This window comes from Pyxicephalus adspersus, chromosome 12 (assembly GCF_032062135.1).
Source record: "Pyxicephalus adspersus chromosome 12, UCB_Pads_2.0, whole genome shotgun sequence".
NCBI classification, from domain to species: domain Eukaryota; kingdom Metazoa; phylum Chordata; class Amphibia; order Anura; family Pyxicephalidae; genus Pyxicephalus; species Pyxicephalus adspersus.
In genome coordinates, this window is record NC_092869.1 from 7,628,951 (window position 1) to 7,653,623 (window position 24,673).

The 24,673-nt window shown below is 39.3% G+C and overlaps 1 protein-coding gene across 1 annotated transcript in view; it reads right to left on the minus strand.

Moving 5' to 3' along the window:
- Window positions 1-24,673, minus strand: part of ARHGEF11 (Rho guanine nucleotide exchange factor 11) — a 103,213-nt gene that overhangs the window by 55,779 nt on the left and 22,761 nt on the right. Inside the window, exon 2 of the mRNA XM_072428742.1 lies at window positions 5,357-5,389. Coding sequence (XP_072284843.1) covers window positions 5,357-5,389 — 33 coding nt within the window. The remainder of the gene's footprint in view (window positions 1-5,356; window positions 5,390-24,673) is intronic.

A 24,673-nucleotide genomic window follows, 5' to 3' on the forward strand; every position in this document is an offset into this window, starting at 1 on the left:
ATGCCTCTTACTGTTGGTGGAACGCTAAGAGCATGGCCACTTCTGGTTCCCTATGGTTCCTTCTGATCACCATCCTGAACAAGGCATTTGTAAGAGGTTCAAACATTTCTTACAATCTTTTGCATTCCAGTTGTATGGATAAGCAGTTAGTCTTGCTCTTTGATCCAGGAACTGGATTGTCATACACACATTGGGGGATGGTGACACTAAGTATACACTTGTCTTTTTGGTTAGTATGTATAAATACTTGACATTACACTTGTTCTTTTGTTCCCTATCTATGCCTTGGTAAAGAGGGCCGTTGAGTCACCGATAGGTCATGTTGGCTGTATGAGCTATGGAACTCCAGTAAAAGTATTGATATCTTGATACTGGACAAGCTACTTTTGTTCTTCAAAGCCACCATTTGTTGTGCACCCACCTCTGGCATCAAGAGTCATCAAATGCAGGGTAGAACTACAAGTTTTATGAACACACTAAACTCATTACTAGTGTGCAAAAAAACAAGACTGTCTCGAAATACGGTCCAAACTCGCCATTACATAATACTCCAGCTCTCAAGTACCCACCTCCCCAAGGGCAGCCATGCTTCAGGAAGGTTGGCTAATCTTACCATGGATAGAAGACCTGCAAGCTTTTTTTTACACAATGGGGCCACTGCATACACAAAATACACCCATAGCATATATAAATGACCAATATGCAAGATGTCTGGAAAAACATACACAACACCTTCAACTTGTTGCACAACCCAACTACATATCTTAGAACTGCTTTTGTATCATTTTAGTATAACAGAGAGAGTTGAGAACTTCCTCTGAGCCCAGGTTGTCCTAGACCTTCCCTAAGCTTCTCACTGGACAATAAAAGGAGACGCAGCATAGTAATGAGCCTACCTTCGGGTCATTATACTCTCTCTTTCCATCAGCATGCTGTTTATGAGCACATGAATTAATTGTCTCTGCTTGGTTCTTATGCAATTTATCCTAGATAGCCTTAATTATAATGATTCCTAGTCTAACCAGCGAACACCAACATGTTGGTACCCTAACAGTACCAACATGTTGATCTGGCAATCAGCTATATGAGGCCAATTAGATAATTAAAAAAAACTATAGTTAATATTAAAAGGTAATTAAAACCATTGGTGGAAACAATATTCATTGTAAGTATGCCTGGTAGTGTTAAAACCTGTCCCAACACATCTGGACTTTCTGGTAGACAGAAGCAAACTTGGAAAAAAGGTATTAGGCAAATGCAGATAAAAATAAAATAATGTATCTATTCATAAGCCATTCACGGTTATTAGTAATGGTGGTCGTTTAATTCTAGCACCTACTTTTATTTATTGAAACTACAGAATTTGATTAAAAAATACTAATTCATATAAGCAAAATGGCCAAACCAAGGTCATTCAAGCTATACATGCCATGAGGATGGTTCCTTGGAACGAATATAGTGGTTTTACACACATCACATATATATGTTAAAATCACATGCAAAACAGAACGACAGTCATGTCTTACCAGGCTGCAATGGGACTGGTAGAAATGGGGGACAGCGGCAAGGTGAAATGGACAAGAAAAAGACACAGGTTAGTTGAGACAGAAACGAATGATACACACATGAACATTGAGGTTGCTGCAGGCCCTATTATGGGAAATTTAGCTCAGAAATAAAGATACGGCAGTCAGGAAGAAACAACTGACAAACATTGCATTATGTAAACTAAACAAGGCCATAAGGCCTGACAATAAATCATCAGTCTGATAATTATCACACCAAATCTGAGTAGATTATCAAATTTTCAGAGAGCCCAGCCGGAAGCCATTTTGAAAACAAGCCAGCAGGCCCTAGTTGCCAATAAATATTGGAAAATAAATAATGTGTTTAAAACACTAAGGCCTAGTCTCTACTTACTTTAACATAGATTTCCATAGCAACTAGGCAGTTTTCATGGCTGCTTTACCTTTGCTGTAATGTCAACACAGACCGCCACATTGGCCAATGTCAAAGACGTCTTTACCTGTCTTGCCTTATGTTATGAAAATGAGATAAAGCAATACAAAGCTGTGGAATGCAACATTTTTAACACTACAGAGTCTAAAGCTTGCACAAAGATAATGGAGACTAGGCCTTAGGTTCTATTTATATTGTTGTGGTGTGTTGAGGTATGTTACAGCTCAGATGTGATCGTTCATGCAATTTTGAATGGATTTGTGCAGATGGCAGATGGGCAAATTCAGCATGGTTTAGATGCACTTAACACATGTTGGAAATCAGCTTGGAAGTTCCTTGACTGGTAAATTGGATCAGCATGGGCAATGTTCCCAATAAATTCAGAATTCTTAATGCAGAGAAGAATGTTTGAAATAAACCACAACTAAGACATGTTAATGCATGCAGTATCCCATGTGTCTACATTAAAGCGTACCTAAACTCAGAATTTAAAAAAAAAAAGAAAAAAAGTGCAGCACTGCCCCCTAATTTTTAATTCATAGGCAATCAAGAATGAATGGGAGTGCAAAGCCTCCCAAGATACCTATGTCAGGCATTCTGGGAGGCATTAGGGTGCTCCTTCTACGCATGCCCAGCATCCCGCGGTGGGATGCCGGGACGAAGCAGGACCCGATGGAAGAGACCTTTCGAATGGATCGGACTGCCCTGCGGCATTGAAGGTAAGTGGATTTTTTTGTTTTAGGCACTTTTGGGTTTAGCTCCTCTTTAAGTATATGAATCAAATAGACCTGCCATTAATATGTCTGCCATTGTTGACCTCTCTCTAAAAAATGCTAGCTGTCCTTAGCTTCTATGTCACAAAATGTAGAACAAACCAGCAATATATGAAAGGTTGTACTGCTTCTCTCTCTAGATGTCTGGGTCAAAAACTCAAAATATTTGAAGAAAAGCATCAGCATGATGGCCAGACAATTGGCATTTTTAGAAAGAACAGGGCTGTAGTGGCAGCCCATATACTTTTAATGACCGGTTTTGGTGGATTTCTTTTTTACTTCAAACTAAGGAGCGGAAGTCATGTTTGAATAGAAGCTTTAGCAGGAGAGCTATTTTTTCAAGCACATACAAATGATAAGAACCAGGATAGCTTGTTTGACAGGAACAAAAACAACAAAAATATATATTAAGCTTGAGTGTAAACCCACATGTGAATCGTTACTAAATAGCTTGGTGGTAGCCAGATTGTTGAAATGACTCGTAGCTCTCTTCACATTGAAAACCACACTTTTCACTTTGAAGAGCCTTAGGAAATCATGTTGACTCTTGGCGAACCACAGATCCTGGCAAGTCCCACTAGCCATCTGGTTAAAGGGTCTGTTTTCACAAAACTGAAATCTCCAAGCTTACTAGATGTTAGCGAGGTATATAACCTTAGAGTTTTGGAGATCTCTCAAGGACTTCAGGGTGGGTGGGATCCAAGAATGCCACCTTTGAAATCAAAACCCCTAGTAAATCCCAACTAAACCCCAAAAACCTATCCACAGAGATATGACCGCCCATGCATTTCAGTTTCCTGTTAAGAGGTTACGTTCCAACAATCGTAGGAACATATTCATAGGAAATATTATCCTTCCTCTCTTTGCGTAGACCAGAGGTAGGTAAACTCCGACCTTTAGGATGGATACGGCCTAGCCAGTATTCCAGTCCGGCCTAACGCCCCCCTAGTTACTTATTGTTGGATATGGCCTAATTGAATTGTCGCGTTATCGCGAGTTCCCGCGATATCAAGTTACCGCACAATAGGCCCAATTACTATGCCTAAAGAGCAGAAGCAACGTGCAGCTACCAGTCTCCGGAAGGTCTTCAACCGCGAATAGACTGACGAATTGTTCTTCGTCCAACGCGGCAACAAAGCCCTTTGTTTAGTGTGCAACGACACCAACAGCACTTTGAAGCGGTCAAACCTTAAAGGGCATTTCCATGCCAAGCACGGGCACACGTACAGAGACTACACTGCGGATGAGCAGAAGACTGAGGCTACTCGCTTGCAGTCACGGTTGGAAAAAACCTTTTCCTGGACACCTTGTTTCTTTTGGCCTAGTATGCCTTCTTGACCTCCTGAAATGGCCCAGTAGTCCAAAAAGTTTGCCGACCCCTGGCGTAGGCACATGGAAGTTGACATACTAAAAACATATGGACTCTTCACAAAGAGTGAACTATCGCCATGCAAGGAATATTTCACTTACGTTAGTTGTTCTTCGTTATTTGGGCACCATATTATTGACTGTAACACTGGTTTAACTGTAGTGACTGTGCAAGCTAATATGGGCCACGGAACAGATATTCTGGCCACCACAGCATCTCTTCCTATACTTGTATTCAGTTATTGTCATTGATATTAGACATTGCTGTGGTCAATTTTGGGGTTTAGTGAATCTTTAAATAAACTGTCAACATGTCTCATTTTTGGGCCAGTAAAATGGTTGCAAAACTAGTGGGATCTCAGTGCATGTGTTGTGTCCAGATTTGCAGATGTGCTGGGAGCATTACAGAAGGGTCCACCACTTTGAACGTTTGTAGTAATGACAAGTTCTTCTCTAGATTTTTATACATAATATATACCTAATAGAGGGAAACTTCAACTGCATTCTAAATGCCAATTCTGACTTTGACCCTCTCTATAGATCTCTGGCTCACATCTTACTGTACATCCAAATATAAAGCATGTGTCTTTCTAACCTACAGAAAGTCAAGGTCTTTGCAATGAGAGATGTGGTTGAAGTGCCAAAGTAATGATTTGGTCTCCTAGATTGGATCAATCATATTTTTAAATTAAAGGGGAGTCAGCTTTAAAGAAGAGCTCCTGGACTGCTTTAGGGATCTTGGTCATGGTCTTCTTGCATTTACATAAAACCAAGTCTTGTCCATTAATGGTGTATTGTGGAAAATCATTTCATAACAGCATTTGACCCGCTATGAGTTTCTATTCCCATGGGTGGTAAAACAGGTCAAGCGTTTTATTTTAAAAACATGCATTTAAGCAAAAGGCAATGTTGACATAAACACCTATCTACAATCTGCAATTTACCACTGAGATCTATTTAGACAACTTCATTTTGAACTCTACCATGCTGGTGTCCTCTGTATACAATTTTCAAAGCCTCATTCGTTGATTAATCCTTTCTGGCCTGTTAACATTTCATGCATCTTATTCCCGGCTTGAGAATTCAAATACAGAGAGTTCTTCATTCTTTAGCCAAACAAGCATGCTGGGACCTGTAGTTGTGCAATCTAAAAGGTTATGCAAGTTTGATTGGCTAAGCCATAGAACTCCTAACTTATCCATACAGACATGTCTATCTTAAAGATAATTATTATTTTTAGATGTTTTCCAACATACCTTGGTAAGTGAGGGTGTCGTTTAGAAGGCGCTCTGTGACACAGACAGATAACGGTGGACAGACGATGGAGACAGATGCCAAATTCCGAGAAGGCAGAGTAGAGAAAAAGAGAAACAAACAGCCATGACAATAGACAGCGTGTGAGAGACACAGACAAACATGGCTAACCCCCAACACACACAGGGAACATTTTAAGTGTGGCTCTCTGCAAAGCAGAAAGTGATAGAGTTGCCTGCAATGGAGGCGTGGAAACCCTCCCCTCAGTTCATGTGTACATAGAGCATGTTATGCATGTGCAGAGATAAGAATGGTTACAGAAACACAGAACAAAAGTCACGCACAGAAATACAGCAAATGCACAGCAAAAATGGCAAACAAAAAGAGTGCATATGGCCTGTAAATGAGTATTTGGCAATTCACAAGTTGACCAGGAAAGGACTTTAAAATTATTGATTTGAATTTATTTCATAAAAAGAATAAAAAATAGCATGGTTAAAGTAAATGTAAAGCTACATTTTTTGTGTTTTGGATGACGTAGCAGGGAGTGAAGAATGACCCCATCCAATTTACTTTGTATTTCCAAGCAGGGAGATCACACATCATTTAAAATACACAGTCGTGTTGGGTATACAAGAAATGTAATAAATCTGTTTGGGAGCTCCTATCTGTCCTGTGGTTCAACCCATTCTATGATCTAAAGGTCACACACGTGCTATATTTCGGGACTTCTACCCAAGCAATCAGCCACAGTGTTCTCCCCAGCCCCCTTAAGCCAGGCTCACCACCCGGCTGTTTTGGGTGGTTACTGATGAATTTGGTAACAGGTTTCACCACCCACCTACAATTTCCTCCTATCCAGGTTAAAAAAAATTTGGATTTACCACTGAGCCATTGAAGCTTAAAATTGGGCTGATGCAGGTAAACCCATTGGAAATTCTAACCCCTACAACCATTTTGGATTTCCCATCACTTTCTGTATTAATAGCAATTGCCATCAGGACAGATGGAAATGGAAGAAGATATCTACACAAAGCAAGATAGCTCCCTAGAAAAGACAGGGGTTTCACATCTTCTTATGAGCTTCCCGAGTACCTGGACCATTGACAATACTGGCCAGATGGTGACAGTGGTAACAGAGCGGTATTTGATTTTGTGCAGTCAAAAGAAAGCCTGTTTTCTTTGTTTACTTTTTTTTTTTTGTAAATCTCCCTATGAGTTTTGGCTGGCTTCACCTAAATTTCAGGTGTGTACGTGCATTTGCAACATATATTTTGTATGCATTCACTCCTGATCCAACTCTTCTGGGGCATCAATATGATCCAAGGTTGTGTACATTTTTCTGCTAATATGGTTTGCGGGCAAACTTTCTCCCATGCAAACTAGGCAATGTACACGAAGAAACACAAAAGCAGAGATACGTATTTAATTATTGCTGGCCTATGGTATCTATAATAGAAAGTAGACTGTGCCATGGTAAGCAGAGGTATCCTTTACTACCTAATAAAGCAAAATATTTTTAAAATAGAATAAAAGTCAAAATGCTAAAAAGTTAACATTTGGCTTTCCAAAAACACGCATTTCACAGAAACCCCCTTGACCACAGTGTTCTGCCCAGCCTCTTTTAGATAGGTGGACTACCCAGCTCTTTTCAGTAATGACCCAGCCTCTTTTAGATGGTTGCATTTTTCAGTAACCACCAGTCAAAAAACGGTTCTGGGTCACAAAAACAATTAATGGTCAGTTGGGTCACAAAACAGATGCCGCTACTTGCCTCCTGCTATTTCCCACCCAGCCTAAAAATAATTTAAAAAATTAAAAGCCAAGGGCACCAAGGCATAGCTTCCAAATACTCCTCATTTTGTGCCACCTTTGGAACCCAGTCCCTCTTTCATTTGTTGTACATACTTTTTGGTCTGATGCATAGTCAAGTCTTAACAAGATATGGTTGGTGAGTGGCCTCTAATGGAGATCTTTTACCATTTACACATCAGTCAGAACAGATCCTGCAGTCAGTGACACTTGGTGGGCATTATTGATCTATTAATTTCTTATTTGTATCCTAAAGCACAGCTTTTGGATGAGAGAAGTCTTCCAGCAGCAACCTATTTTGCAGCTTTGAGATGCCATATGACCAAATCTTGGGAAGCTGATAATGGAAGGAGAGACGCCTTCACCAATGGTCCCCAATCTCCGCTGGTAATGGTCCAAGTATCCTGGGAGTGTGGCAAGGATGTGTGCTAAGATACGGTTTACAAAGTACGCTAATGATTACATTTTCTTTGGTGCTAGAAGAGTTAACTATTGGTTGGTAGTCATCTTAAGTAAAGCTCACTGAAAAATGTGCTACAGCTAATGAGATAATTGCCAACAAGTATTTTAAGTTGACCTCCAGGCAGATTTCAAAGACACATTAATGCAGCTGTGTATTCATTAATAAATCATTAAATGTGTCTGCAAATTCATTTACGAAGCAAATAATGTTTCTTTTCATAGTGGGGTATTCTAGCAACATCATACTGATACCTTGAAATGCAGAATGGGATATCTAGTGTAAGATGAAATCTCCAAAAACCAAAAGGTCTTTTTTTCTGGGAGCAAAAAACAACATAAGTTCCTAAAGATTATTTTGCTTTTTAGTGTTAACATTGTAAGGTCAAGAAATTACCCTTTCTCAAGACAACCTCCATGCCACTGGGCAGTGGGGGACTTCATTTCTCAAGGCACACTTGTTTGGATAAGGATGACCCTTTGTAGACCACAAATATTATTATACCTAAAATAAACTTTCAAAGCCCAGCCCTGGAACAGAATTATTTTAATTTCAATTATTACGTAGGCCTATTCTCTAATAAGGTTAAAGAAAATAAACATGCTTTTACAAGAGTACACAGGTTCCCAAAGTGGTCATGATGCTCAGTTCCAAACCTAAAGCCAGAACTATGACAAAGTCAGCGTTTTTCTCTGCTGGGGGGTTACAGAAGTAGGATCTTCATATGATTGTCCAACTTCTTCCTATAACTATCACTGTATTAGGAAGAAAATGGCCCAGACAAGATAGCTACCAGGTGGCGCTCCTTGTGCCCTTTCCAAAATATTCATTGAAACCCCAATTTCAAAATTGGCAATTAGGCAGATTTATTGCAGAAAAAGGACAGACGATGTCTCTTCTGCAATAACTATTCATACCTGCCTGATCGCTATCAAATCTTGCCAAGGATATCCATTAATCCCAGCTTCCCTTGCAGGTGATGGGACTGAAGTATCCCCAGCATGTCTAATAGTTATGTCATCCAAGCCCAGCCAATTAAGATTGCCAAAGATCAGAAGAGTGAGTATTGACCGAGTTTAGTCCTGCTAAAAAAGCCTGTTCATCAATAAGTGGACCTCAAATATTACCTACATCTAGAAAAAAGTTAAAAGGGTAAAATTACCATCTACCCCTCCGATGCTTTGTAGGACTCAAATCAGATAAGTGATCAATCAATAAACCAGATTATATCAACCAATATATTCAATAAGTGAGAGTCTCTCTGACCATATAGGTGCACTACAGTTTTAATTTGACACTCCTATCTCTGATATTTTATAGTGATCTTCCAGCACTTATATCTCAATGCCAAAGTCAACCGATTCCAGGAGAAGACATATGATTCATTCGGATGGAAAACTGCTTGAGTTAACAGACAGGCTCTAATTAACTGTGGCTTGGCTTACAGGTAACGGGTCTGGGTGAATGTCTGAAAATGGAATTGTTTTGCTTGCCAATTAGAACCAATTAGTTTCTCTCTTTGTTTTGTTGCAGACGAGAGAACAAAAGAATTCAGCTGTCAAATTCCAGCTTTACCAGTTGTTTTAAAGCTTTTACGTCAGGTTTTTGCATGCCATAGTTTAACTCCTTCAACCTAGTAACATGGCGGCATGAGTACTTACTCTTAGACAGAGCTCCTATCTCCTACACATAGAGCAATGATAAGTGCGTGCCAATTTGGTGGGGGAAGCATTGTAAGCCCAGAGAAGTGGTCATGCCATCATCATGCTATGATCACCATCTCTTGGTGGTTAGTCCTTGACGCCCTGGGCTTATAAAAACTGTGTATGATGGCACTGGTCGTTATTCAACCCAACAAAGAACTGGTGTTGGATGGCAGATTATTGAATTTGTAAGGGTACATCTGTAAAGGTTTTTAAAAATAATAAATAAAAAAGAATATATTTTTCAATAAAAAAAAGTGAAATCTGGCTTTAATTATATTTTCCATTAATTATACTAGAAGGAAGTTTATTCTTACCAGAATGCCAAACCAACAGGTGTTTCTAAAGCAATACACCATGTAATTATCACTCCTAGTACATGGCATTGTTTTGAAATGTTGTCACCCTCCATCTGTGATGCCTTTATTATCCTTGCAAAGCTGTGCTGAAGTCCAAAAGCAGTCTGAGGTCATGCAGGGCCTGGTAAACTATATGGAGGAGGGGAATTATACATCATCAAGCCCTTCAAAAGTAGATATTAATACGTGCTTGTGCATTTTAAATTTAAGATTTAAACACTTTTTTATTTGTGCTGGTTAAATCCAAGGTCTGATCCCTATATATTGGCCTGTGACCCCAGCGGAGGTATTTGATGGGACAATAGGGAGCTGTGAGCAAAATCTACTAATACTTTTAAGTGCTGGGGATAGTCCTTTTCTCATAAGATATGTAGTGGAGAAATCAATTGCCACAATTATACCATTACAACATTACCAATTTTTCTTATATATTTTGCACTATGGTGGTGTTTTTTTGTATGTAACAGTGCAAAAAATATTCTCCTTATTATAAAATGTAAAAGTTGTATTGGGTTGTGACCTGGACCACAGGACATCCTCGCCCTTTTGCCTGCAATAACTATAAATCGTTATTATATATATGCATAGTTATTATATTTGCATTGTTCATTCACATTGTTTAATTGGATTTGTTTTTTCTTTTTTATAGTTGTACATCTACTAAATGTCCCCAATTTGGAATGGCTGCCCCTCATACACTTTATATACTGTTATTTTGAACCAAGCCTTTCGTCCAGCGCCTATATTGCTCCATTGGTTATTTTATTCTTTCTAATGAATGGTGTGGTAGGGATGTGTGGTAAGGATATTGGAGAAAAGGTGTCCATTTTCTCCAATAGTTGGGAGATTTGCATGAGCATGTTTTAGAACATCTTGTTGTTCCATCCATTCCCCTTTGTTGTAAGGAAACTAGGCTTTAGAGCTGCTCACTTGAAATATGTACCCAATCTGTTTTTAATTATTTGTAACTCTATGAATAAGAATAGATTCATCCAAATCACGTGTTATTTGCCGTAAGTTAACTTTTTAAGATAAAGGTCTTTGTTCATGGATAATACAGACTTGGTTAGAGATACAGATCGGCCATTATACATGCCACAAAGACTTGCACACCATTATTAGAAGATGAGGGGCCATCTGTCTGTTCATACACCTACCTGAAGTCAGACAGAACTGGTCCACAACCCAGAGGAGGGGAATTATTATATGATAATGTATTGAGACGATAGATATCGAGATATCACATCTGGTCAAGTCACACAATAAAATCTTTTCACAGATGCTTTCTATGCACTCATTCAATTTAATTAAATGCATACTTTACTTAAGGACCAACTCTACTCAACAATGTGTATATCGATATGGATATTATGGTAAGGGTCAGAGTCTTTATTAGGCTTTTATTATCTGTTTCACCACTCTTTAATGGGGCCATAGACAAATACACATCCTTAGTACACCAGGAAATGGTTGTAACTGCTGACCATGAGTTTTATAGTCTGAGACAATGGTTTGTAATTGCGTTGGGTGAAAATATAGGGTCTGGTCCACTCCCTGTCCTACCAGATCGGGTAACACCAATAGGAACAACCACTGTTGTTTTATAATGGCAAGAACACAGTGGGGGGCTTCCTTCTCATTCTCTTGGCTCTCGGTAGTATTATGCGGACCGTACAGCAACTGTTCCTTGACTATTGACTTTATCTATCATTTTTATTTTTTTTTTATAGCTTTACATTCTAAAATGTAATTTTACCCCCAAAATGCAATCATTTTTTTGGCTTGTGGCCATGATGGGATGAATTCCCCTATCCGCACGTAGTATAACTTTTAAGACAAAGTGCATGGGTTCTCCTATATGTTCCCACGAGGAGGCCACTAGGAGACCAATAACACTATGATTTGGGTTTGTTTACGGCTTTCTCCCCCATACACGTCAATGGGAATGCAAATGTAGCTTGAAATAGCTAGGAGGGCAGTAAGGTGTAGGACAGAAGAACCCGTAAAGGTGCTCAGTAGGATCTCCAACACGTCACAAAAGGATCTCCAGCTCAAGCTGAATACATATGAAAGCACCATGAATCTGCATGTCTATACAAATCCTTATAATGATGGTATGGTTTCATATTAATGGTATCAGTGTCATCCTGGTGGCTTGTATTCCAAAGCATTCGAATTGTTCTGCTTGGTTTGATTGAGGAAATTGTGATTCCATCTACTTGCGGTTCACCCAAACTAATATTCAATGCCGTCATTTGGTATTCAGTTTTGATAATAAAATTGTCATTGAGAGGAGCTGATCGTCCTACAAAATTGCCATGTATACCGCCAGATTTAGACTACCAGATTGAGGGGGTTGCCCTAATTCCACTGGGAAGAGTTTTTCTTTAGAACACATTAGATATTCAAGCCTGTAGATGTGTACAGTTGCTAGATTTTCTTCTTGATTTGAAAATTCAGCTTCTGTATGGCTATACCCCGACACTGCTTAGTGATCTATCCTGCTGGATTGCTGAACAACCAACAACTAATGACTACTGCTGGTTTCTATGGAGGACAATGTAATAGGACGCCTCCCTCTCATCTTCCCTCCTCCTCCATAGAACAAATAGTGCTGTCTGTACAATGCTCATTCATGATTATTATCCATAACAATAGGTATACCTTGAAGGTTAAAAAAACACGAGAAGGTGGGAAAAAAAGTAATAAAAGGGGAACATATCTTTTTTTTTTCATTGTCTTTTGAAGAAACATTAAAACAAGTGAAAATTCATAAGAATACATATGGATCTCTGTTATTATCATGCTATGCGGCCATTGTTGGAGCGTATGTAGACATGAAAGTGGCCGAAAAATGGGGCTGCAGGAGATCAGCAGAACTTAGAAGCAACATGCTTATCCATTAATAGATAAAGGGTTGAGAAAAGAATTAGAATATAAAAAGGCAAGTGTTTATGATGCAAAGAACTTTAACGCATTAAAGGTCATTCACTCAGTGGTTTTACTACTTTAAAGCAGTCCTTCTATTCAAATGTAAGAATGGCTTACATTGTCTGGGCACCTCTACAAATCATCTACTCTGGTGAAAAACATACCTAAAAAGATTGGAATTGTATATACCCTACCCCCTGTCCTTTGCATTGCCGGGTGAGCCATCACCATCTTTCCAGTAGACTCAACTACAAAACAAAACAGCTAAAATATTGTAAGAAGACATTCTAGTCCATTTAAAGATTGTCTTCTCGAAAGATTTCAGCTGCTCTGAGTTTCTAAGGAATCTTCCCAGAAGGACATTGATCTTATCCTCTTGTAGGCACAGTAGGCCAGAAGATGGTGTGTAGAGCAAGAGACCTTAAAAAAGTTGTATAATTTCCATAGTCAGAGAAAAAGTCATGTCCTGACCATTAAGTTTCCCTGTAGCTTAAAAATAAAACTGGCTTGTTTAAAAGAAGAAAGTTTTTATTTGCCACTTAAGGGGATCACAAAAACTGCACCCAACACGTTTCGGCACTCAATAGTTCATCATCAGAGCTTATAGTGGTAGGAAATTAAGTGAATTAATGCTAGGCCAATATAATACTGTGAATCTAAATACCAGAAGACCTGTTCAGTCTATTTTTGAGGGGTAAAACATACAACGATTGTATCCTTGTAATCGGGGGGTAAGTACAATTATTTTCAGGTATGTTTTTCACCTTCCAGGAGTAGGTGATTTGGGATGGGGCCCAGTAATGTTTATAGGGTTGTCTATATTAGTGAAAGGTCTGGTCCAAACAGATAATAGTGCAATATTTAGTTACTGCTTGTATTTATTTAATTGGCTCCTAATTTTCTGAGATAGGAAATGAACACACCTAATACCAAAAGGGGGGTATTTATAATGCAATGAATATGATGTACACTGAAACATTTCCTGTTGGAGAATCAACTACTACTATTGTACCATATGGACCTTGAACGGAATGTTTAGTGAATGCCAGATTCACCAAGTTATGAAAAGACCCCAAAGTATACAGACAAAGGGACCCCTCCTTTTTTTAAAATGACTATAAAGAATCAATATAAAAACAGACTAAGTTAAACTCACAAGTACGTTTTGCCATCATTTCTTTTTGCTTTTTTAAAATTTGCATACAAGTTTTAGTGCAGAAAAAACATTAACTATAATTATAGTCTATGGTTAAGAGTTTTCTTTTGTGTTGTCAGCATGAATGTGTTCATCTTTATGAAGCATGGGTGTAGAATTACCTTGAAGGCAGTCATATCCCTAGGGGGGAAATGCTTTATCTATGTCACCAGGGTGACACGTGTCCTCAACACTTACTCAACAAAGAGCAGGCCATTTTCAAGGTACAATAGATCCAGAGGGAGTAATGACTCTCCATGGCATCTTGTGATAACTTAACGTACTCATGTTCAGCGACGAGAGAAAGTTATGTGCAAGGGGAAACTCTGGACCTTAGAGCTGGAATGGATTGACGTGACTTGGTAATAGATAAATCATAACAGGGGCACAAACAGGAATAAAAAAAACGAGATTCTAAACCTTGCCTACTAAACCCAAAACGTTAAACAAAAAACTAGCTGAAATTCCACTTTTAAGGCTTAAAGATCATTTTAGGGGGCTTTACATGGGTGGGACCTCCTAGCCAATGCAAGCCTTATACTGAAAATTCTTGAGTCTGACTTCTAAACTTTTGAGTCACACTTCCAAAACATAAATCTTGTAAAAAGGTGTCAGAACTTGTTTTCTCTATACTCGGACAGGTCATAGCATAGAAATAATGGCCATGGAACCAGCTTTCCAATAGGAAGAGGTCATCAGTGGTGGCCTCCATTACTTTCTCATGACATATTCTCTTTAGGAAACCTGCCCGAAGCATGCTGCCTGGGCAATTGGAAGAGAATCATCACACTGATGAAATCATCACTCCAAGCAATTTGTTCTCGCCTTTCGTCAGTAAGATCAGTCAGTAAGATTTACAGCACGTTGTAATGCAGTAGTGCCTAATGGATTAAATGTACTGCAACCCCCCACTCTGAGTTTTGCTGTGCACAGCTAACACGAGGTTAGGCTCAGGTACCTTTGCTAGATATGTCCAACTTTCTAATGCATTTTCATAAAAAAATTCCTACATGCCTGTAATTACCGACTGGGTCCGCATATCAAAATCATTTGCCCACCCCATGGTTAGAAATACAAATGAAGACTCATTTGACTTTCATGAATAATATACATATATGTAACATGGAAAATATGCTGATCAGGCTACAAAGTTTGGAACTGCCAATAAATTATGAAGGCAACACATTTTACTAAAGATACATTTGAAGCTAAAACTAAAGCACTTATCAGTCTCTTGCAGTCCCTTCTACAGCAGAGCTCAGAGAGGGGAGAAGCACAGAGGATGCACAAAGAGCCAATCAGCTAAGCAGGAAAGGCACATGTGTATTAGTAAAAGGAGCAGGGTAATCACTGATCAATCTGCAGATTGTTCACTCACTGTCTGCGGTGGGAATGGAGAGGGGACATATAAGAAACATCATACCGAGGAATTTACCCCCTACCTCGCCAGGCAAGTACCGTGTTCTAGACCAATGTAAATCTCAGGACTTAATGGACACAAATACAAATCCTTAAGCAGCTATAACAGCTCTACTATATGCGTTTATCTGCGTATTTAGCTTTTTGCCCAGTTTTTCTAAAAGGCACAACTGGATTAAGAAATGGAGGACCAGATTGGCATTCCATAATAAACCCTGGACACAAAGTATCCCTCTTCCTCCTCCTCTTGTCACAATCCAACATAGAGGGAGACAGTAGCAGAAAGACGAAGGGAATTTTCTAATAATTCAGACAAACATTTTCCGATGGAGACTGGTAATTGCGAAGCAGCTGCCCGCGGTGCCTCCCCCCCGTTGGCTCTATTGAAGTCATTAGTTCAGGCTAAATTTCTGCAAGGCGCAGCAAATACACATTGTGGACAGGAGGCGGGAGAACCCATCATACCATGTCCTGTAAAAGCTTTTAAAGTTCAAGTTCACCCTTTTCATAGTCCCTCCCTGTCCATTGCTAATTCTAAATGCAGGCATATTTATTAATGCTATAATTTTTTTCCAGGTTCTACATTTTGTAATTTCACATTGCCCAGATGGCGATTGGTAACCTGTATAGCAACCCTTTGTGTCGAGTTGTGGCTGCAGAAGATAACATTAACTTGCTTGCCTCGAATAGGTCATATACAGTACTACTCCCAGCAGCAGTAATACCCACAGTACCTCCCAGCAGAAACAGTGGGATTGTTAATGACTGACCAGAAAAGATCTAAAGAGGGCCCTGTACACCATGCGGCCTGCAAGTATGCATGCAAAAAAGCAAAAACATACAGTGGGAAGGCCTAGTTTTGTGCCCTAGGGGGCAATTTCTATTCTTTTGTGTTTTGGTGCAGTTTAATTATAAATAATATTTACTATAATTATAATTACTATTACGTGCACAAGTTTGTTCTTGTTAATGCTTGATGCATTTTTTGCACATTTTACCATCTATAGCCAAAAAAATGCTTTCTATGCGAAAGCTTGGGTGTGTATTTTTAAGGGTCCATTTAACCCATAATCACCCAGGATTTCCTAAAATGTCTGTACACCATGCGACCTGCAAGTATCCATGCAAAAAAGCAAAAACATAAAGTGGGAAGGCCTAGATTTGTGCCCTAGGGGGCAATTTCTACTCTTTTGTGTTTTGGTGCAGTTTAATTAATAATATTATTTACTATAATTATAATTACTATTACGTGCACAAGTTTGTTCTTGTTAATGCGTGATGCATTTTTTGCACATTTTACCATCTATAGCCAATAAATGCTTTCTATGCGAAAGCTTGGGTGTGTATTTTTAAGGGTCCATTTAACCCATAATCACCCAGGATTTCCTAAAATGTAATTTCCAAATGTAAATGCACATGAAAAGGGACACAAAAAAAAAAAATCATAAAAGTAAAACTACCTAAACACTAAAAATCTAAAACACAACACTAAAAAATGCATAAAAATAGTATTTTTCTGAGTGTTTTTGCATTTAGTAGCATAAATATCAGCTTTTCATTGCTGTCAACTTTTTTTTTATTTTCACAGGTGCTGGCACCTCCGAATCGTTGTCTTTAACCTTTTAGGTTTATTAATCAATATCGATCATATACAATACATTGGAACACTCCCTGTACCTGGACACATTTTCACTTGTAAAGAGGATACCACTGGATCAGATCTTTAGAATTCAAATACTATGTTGCAGAAACAAAGCACAATTGTGTGTACACCGGGCCTAATGCATGATCCAAATGAACTGGCGAGGGCCCATGAATTAAAAACAGCTCGAGGCTAATGGTACAATTAATCCACCTCTGGGCAGGGTGTGCCTACACACTCGGGCCATGTTACACTAGCAGCAGTCCTCTTTTTTAAGGAGATCAGAATCGCTAATTCGTCAAGTTTACTGTTGCTTAGTCACAGTTGCATTTGAGCAGCATTTCATATCAGCAACAAAATCAGCAACAATTGCTTTGCATTGGCTTTTATGGCTTAACTACACATTGTAGAAAAAGTGTACCCTAATTATGTAGCATTAGTTTAACCCATAGCAGCAGCAAACTGCTGCTTAGTGACAAATTTTCCAGAGACCATATCAGTTCATGACTGCTACAAAATCACCAGGGTGATAAGGCCACCTAGTGCTAAAAACCACTAGATAGACTATCATGGGAGAACCTGGGTTACAAAGCAAACCTGGAATGGATGTGGTCCACGATTGAAAACATTTGACAAATACCAGCAAATGCTTTTGAGGAAAACTATTCCAGGTTTGCTTTATAACCCAGGGTCTCCCATGATAGTGGATCTTCTCCAGTTTTGGAGAATTTTGATAAATCGTTCCTAATTACTTAAGGAAGACGCTTAATAGCTGAAACAATTGTTGGTGATCATTTTGGTGACATTAGGAACCAACGTGTGCTGTACGGACACACTGCTTGGCTACTTCTTAGAGAATGAGCAGGAGTGGTCCAGCCGCCATGCCTACAGTCTTCAACAGTGGTTGACCATCTAAGAATATAGCATGGTGGACATCAATGGACATCTCCACCGACTCTACGGTTTACCCAAAGATGATCATGAAAATCCTGAGTCTGTATGGGCCCCATAAGCAAGCCTTATGATAATGCTCAGGGTTGCCATACCTTTTACTATTGGTAGTGGTGCACCGGTTCTCCACATTTTCAAAGAATGAAGACCTTTTAGACATTATGACCACATGCCAAGTATGCTGACTTTAAAGCTGGGCAACCCTCTAGCAATTTCAACCATATCGATCGTGCTGAATCCAGAATCCTGAGCAGTTGAATACGGAAATGAGAGGTTATAATCAAACACAAAAAGATAAAAGAATAAATATTGTCTTGATTGAGCCTGGTGGAAAAATCTTATTGCTTTCAATGAAATTGCTGAATTTCTGTCCAGTTCTAATCAATTTTTTTTATTAATCTAAACGGTCATATGGGGGTAGTTTGTTTTTCTTTGTACAACCAAGTGTGTTCAATTACCGTCTGAAAATGTTGACAATGCCAAGTGTATGACAAGTTTTATGACCCCTTCACCCCTAAGTGTTGTAGCAAAACACAATTTTTACTATATATTATTGCATTTAATTCCCACCTTCACATTTAAATAAAATGGTACATGATTACATACATTTGTTATGACTAAATAAAAGGGAACTTAACCCGAGCCATGTTCCCTGCCACTATATTGCAGTATTGCATGTTAAGTCCATTAATAAGCTGTCGTACCATTCATTATATGTAGTGCCATTGTGGAGGCCTGTTTACACATGCATTGTGGAATCCGCACATTACTGCAACACATGGTAACACACATACCACACTTATGTGTGATGCATTGCTATTGTGCACTCCAGCTACCTTCTCTGGGTATTTGAATTGTAGAGCAATGTAATGCGCCTTGGTGCACTGGTTAGAGCTAGGGTACCCTGAAGACTACTAGATCCCTACTTTGAAATTAATATTAGCAGAGGCCCTGTTTTCAACATAAAGCCACTCTCACCCCAGTGCACAGTGAATGCTATACTTGGGAAATGTGCTAAGTAGGCACATCCTTTGAGATACTGAGTGTGTCCCTGGAAAACGGACTGCGCCTGCTAAACTGTATCCCTATAGGCTTGCCTGGATCATCTGACAGAGGTCTGTATGAGAATACCAAATGCAATTATATAAATGTAATACCATACAAATACTATAGAAAAAAATAATAATCAATACAAATTCATACCAATGCAGTGTGACTAAAAGCCTAATGGCATTTCCCACAACACACATAAAACACCACTAAAAGCACTAAAAATATCAATACAATTCAAGCACCATCCCATGATATGGATGTGAATATAAATGCAGTCTGGGGTATTCCATTAGACATTTTGCTAAGGAGCCCACAGATTTCTAGTTACGCCTTGTATAAAAATAGAGATTAGTAAAGTTATTCTATAATTAGGCACACATTTTACTGAAAGGCCAACAGTAAAAACAAGTACTGAAACAAATAATAAACAAAAGCATAAAGCATGCAGATTACATTAAGGTGCAAAAGAAAGAATACTCTAATAAATCTGAATGAAAAAGTCATTGTCAGGGAAGCACCAGGATACAACAGGAAGAGGTTACTATTTATTTACCATGTTCTTTGTGTCTATAGAAAAAGCCAGTCTGGCCCTGAATGGGTGGTATTTGTACTGTAGGGTTTTTGTAAATCAGGATTTGGACCCCTGGAGTGAAGAAACAAGTGAGGGTCTTCTCTAGTGTGGGCCAGTTCAGGCCTTATATTGACGTGACCTAATGAGAGAGAAGTAGAAAGATATAGAGAGAGGTTGTGATGGCAGCCATTTGGGTAAATTACTTATGGGACATATTTTTAAAGAAGTGGCAAAGGAATAGAACCAAATCGGGCAGCATGGTGTCTCAGAGGTTAGGCCTGATTCCCTTTGCAGCGCTAGGTTCCAGGTTCGAATCTCGACCAGGACACTATCTGTAAAGAGTTTGCTGGTTGTTCCGGTGCCTGCGTGGGTTTCCTCTGGGTTCTCACATTTCCTCCCACATTCCAAAAACATGCAGTTAGGTTAATTGGCTTCACCCCAAATTGACCTTAGACTGTGTTAATGACATATGACTATGGTAGGGACATTAGGTTGTGAGGGACAGCTAGTGACATGACTATGGACTTTGTAAAGTGCTGCAAAATGTGTCAGCGCAATATAAATACTGGATGATAATATTAATGATAATTATTTTTATTTCATCTCATTCTAGAAGTGGTGACTAATGAGAAAACTATGATCTCCAGTGAGGTCCAAGGTGATGCAACTTGCATATGGTGAACTCTATTTGGTGATCAAGCTGCCGGCAACTTTTTAAAGCTAGATATCACATTTCAGCGGAGAAATTGGTTGATCTGCTTAAAGCGGTGGTCCTACTAAAAAGCAGTGGTCTTTTAAGCAGATCACCACCCTTATAAAAAACACCCAAAGTTTTGTGGTCTTTGTGGAGCATTGACTGTGAAATACGAAGAACAAAAATCTCTCACTTTGAGCTCATTACACAGAACAAGAGGGCACTCTTTGCGTCTGCAGAAAAAGAAGTTCAAGCTCCGGATAAGGAAGGGATTTTTCACTGTAAGGTCTGTGAAAATGTGGAATCGGCTCCCTCAGGAAGTAGTTTCAGCAACTTCTTTAGATTGCTTTAAGAAAAAGCTGGATGTTTTTCCAGAAGCAATGTCTTATAGGGTTTTATATCTGGGATATGTTTATTTCCCTAGTAGTCGATCTTGATGGACTCTTTTTTCAACCTGATCTACTATGTAACCTTAAATGTGGCACATTGTTTTATTTTTTTCCCTTTACCCTCATTTTACCGTTTCCTGTTCTAGGGTGACCAATAGGCCATAAACACAGTCATTCTCTTGCAATAATGTTCTTCAACAGAAAGCCATGGTTTGCCCTACACCTAGTGAATGCATTTGGTGACCTCGGGTCTTGAATTCTACCACCAACAAGAACACTAGCTTCATAGGGTTTGTGCAAGTCAATACATACTGACGTCCTCCAAATTTTCTTTGCTGTGTGTGGGTAAAATTGCAAAAGGAACTTGCAAACAATGCATTCATTTTTACTACTCGGGAACTACTTCTAATGGTGAAGAACCATGAAGAAGGCAAGGGTTAAATGTATGCATGTTTGCACTAAACATGGCCCTGCTAAGCTAAGGGACTCCAGCATTCTCAGGACAGAGCTCACAAAGGCAGACCAGTGTCAGCACAGGTCCCTAGGCAACAGGCTAACACCCCCACCCCTGTGCAGTGACTCAGGGGGCCAGGAATGAGGACTACAGTCACATCCCAGCATTTGGGCATGCAGGCAGAAGAGGAGGAGGGGGTATCAGGCCACCATTGACCTTTAGAATATTATATAGTGCCAACATATTACATAGGGCTTTAAAAAGTCCATAGTCATGACACTTAACTGTCCCAGTCAGTTTTTGGGAGGTAGTCAAATAACCACTAACTCCATTTTTGAGGATTCAGGAGGAAACCCGAGTGCCCAGAGAAAACCCTTTGATCTGATGCAGAGCTTTTTTTATTGGACTACTCCAAAGTTTAAATATACTCATAGTTTATAGTTGTATGGGACCCCAACATAATAAAGAAACACAACTTTAAGGACCTGGGTTGTAGCTCATGACAAAACACAGGTATGTACAGTTGTGAAATGTGTTCCACTCGATCAGAAGAAACGAGTGCATGATAAATATCCTTTCCATTCTGGTACATTGGTTACCCCAATTATTTCAGTAGAATTCCCTAATACAACATATATGCATTATTACAGCACACCAAGAAGGACAGATGTCAACAGACCCTAAAGGAATATTTTTAAGGTTTGTGTATTTCAGAAGTATAAGATTTAACAACAGAGAAAGTAGACTATAGCTTTAATATTGTTGACTTCTCCCCAAGATATGCTAAATCTCCCGAATAAGAGAAAACCCAAGAAAAATAATGTGTCGGAGTTTCCACAACCGCAGCCTTACGGGCCCTATAAAACCATAATTACAGAGGAGAGAAAATGTGTAGGCTAAACTTTGTTCCGTTCACTCAGCATTCTGATGCTTCCTTCTGCTGCCAGCTACAGAGAACACAAAATGCACAAGGAAACAGAAAGGGTTGGATTGGTAAAACTGCCAACGTTTGTTTTTGCTGCGTGGCTTTTGATAACACCTCTTATCTAGGGTGCATCAGGCAATAAAAAAGAATTTACTGAATTGACAATTGTTGTAAAATTACTTCCTCTGATTTTGTAAACAGATATAAAAAAAAAATTTGGTTTATGGCATGTCCTCCTAACCTGAAGGAGCTGCACACCTTGGGTGAACTTTGGGGGTGAATAAATAGTGTAGAATACTGGGGGTGGTTTAAAGGGGTAAAAGTTAAGCAGTGTTTGAATCTTTGCACAGTATATACACAACAATGTTCTCCCCAGACCCTTTAAGCGGGGCACAGCACCTGGCACTTATTAACCACTCAGCTGTTTTTGGGGTGGTTATTGGAAAGTTGGGTCACAATATAAGGGCCACCACTTGCCTACAAAAAAGTCTAGGAAAAATATTGTGCAGTACTTTATGCATGCACTGTAATCCTCGAGGGGCAATGTCAGTGCCGACCACCCAGTGATCAGACCCTAGTGCAGACCCCCAGTGATGAATTCCTCAGTGACAGACTCTCAGCAATAAACCTCTCAGCAAGAAGAGAAGGGAGGAGGTAAACTAATACGAAGTGACAACCATAGTGGTTGTTAGCGGCTGGTCATTTAGTGATCGATGGCAGCACATAGAAAAACGATGAAGGTACGGATCAGGGGTCGGCAAACTTTTTGGACTACTAGGCCATTTCAGGAGGTCAAGAAAGCACACTGGGCCAGAAGAAACAAGGTGTCCAACGAGATACTCGTGGGGGCATAGTAGTCAGAGCGGACCCAACGGCAGCCTTCCAAGCAAGGGCTGCTGTCTTATTGCGTCCGCCCTTAGATATGTAAATTCTAGTGGATTCTATGTAATACCGTGCGTGCACCATGAGTGGAGCACGCGCTGTGTTATATGGACATAATTCGACATATCAATTAGATCCAACAATAAATACCTAGGGGGGGCGTTAGGCCGGACTGGAATACTGGCTAGGCCGTATCCGGCCTAAAGGATGTAGTTTGCTGACCGAATTCAAATTTTTTACCCAAACGATCACAAGCAGTTGTCTCGGACATTGAAATCTAGAGTCTGTACAGGGGATTTAACATGTTTCATCAAGCTGAAGGTATCTCAACTCGACTGCCTAATTCTGTTACTCCATCACAAAAGTTTTTTTATACCGACTAGACAAAAAAAAAAACAGTTAATATATTGCAATCCCGAGACCCAGTAAGCAGAGTTTGTTTTTGCTGACTCAATAGGGCTTTGAAGTGGGTAAGAGCCATTCACAATGCAGTATACATCTCTCTAGGCAAGTGATATTCCCAGGGTGAACAAGTCAGACAATATGGTTGCTGCAGACAGGAATTTATAGCACCTGCAGAATTATAATGTGGGACAACATATAAGTTAAACATTGCAGTGCTACAAGGAGACTGGAGTCAGGAAATGCACAGGCAATCATAGTACAGCTTGGTGCAACCTACAGGATACAGAATGCCCTAGCAGACAGCAGTATATACTCCTGTAATGAAATTCCACAGAAGCAACATCAAAGGGGTGACTAAAGAAAAAATACAATAGTTAAAGTGGAATTTAACTTTTTGGTTTAAATAGAGTAGGGATGCCTCATAGGGATCCAAACTAATATTAAAAAATTGGATTCAAATATGCTTAAAAAAGTTTTTTTTTTTTTTTTTTTGCAAAAAAGTTTTATATTACATGATTTACTGAAATATGAAGGTTTGGAAAGCATATTTGTAATATTTTATTTAATAAATGTACTTTTTTAACTAAGTATTTAGGACTACTAAATGTTATTTCATACAGTATTTAGCCCTTGCAGTGAGTAATGAGTTTTAGGTAGAAGCACCAGCTCTAAGTTACACTCTAGTTTCTCAGGGGAGGGACATGCACCATCCCTCTCCTCTATAGGGCCACAGCAAGAAGAGAGGGAACACTTGGGAACATTCATACTATAAATGGCAAAGTGTGCCTACATGTAAAAAGTCACCAAGAACACAAAAGAAGACACAAGATAAGGCAAATCACTACTCCAAATGTGATGGTTATTACACCAGGCAAACCTTAGATGACGCATTTATAAGTTCCGATCAAAGGCCATAAATAGCACAGCACAGCAATTAAATCTAAAATTAAAAAGACATTTTTGCAAAAGGTATAGGGGACATCTATAAATGTTAACAGGCCTAAGCCCTACCCTGAAAAAAATGCCTCTTCATTGAGTTCTTTGTGCAAAATAGTTGTGCACTTGCAGTGCCTTGAGCCTCATAACTGTAAATTTGTACTATAAATTAACTAAGGTTCTCTGTTCATGACTACTGGCCCCAGAAGATTTGATTATTAAATGACTAGATCACTGTTTGTTCTCTTTGCTGGAGAGGAAGCTGAATCTGTGAACCTGCAATGCAAGGATCTACCTGCTTTTGCTGTATTCATTTAGTGATTGTGAGCTTCCTACACCTCTCCTGTTCCTTCTTGATCATAACTCCACTGGTCATAAAGGAGCGGCTCTAAAACGGGGAAGTCAAGCCCTCCTTTTCCAAGATTGCCACAACCACACGTAAGTAGTTGGAACAAGATCAGCTGCAGGAAGACCACTAGCAATACCTGTGACTAGTCCCTCGTCCTCTGCATGATTTTTATGGACACTGGATAAATAT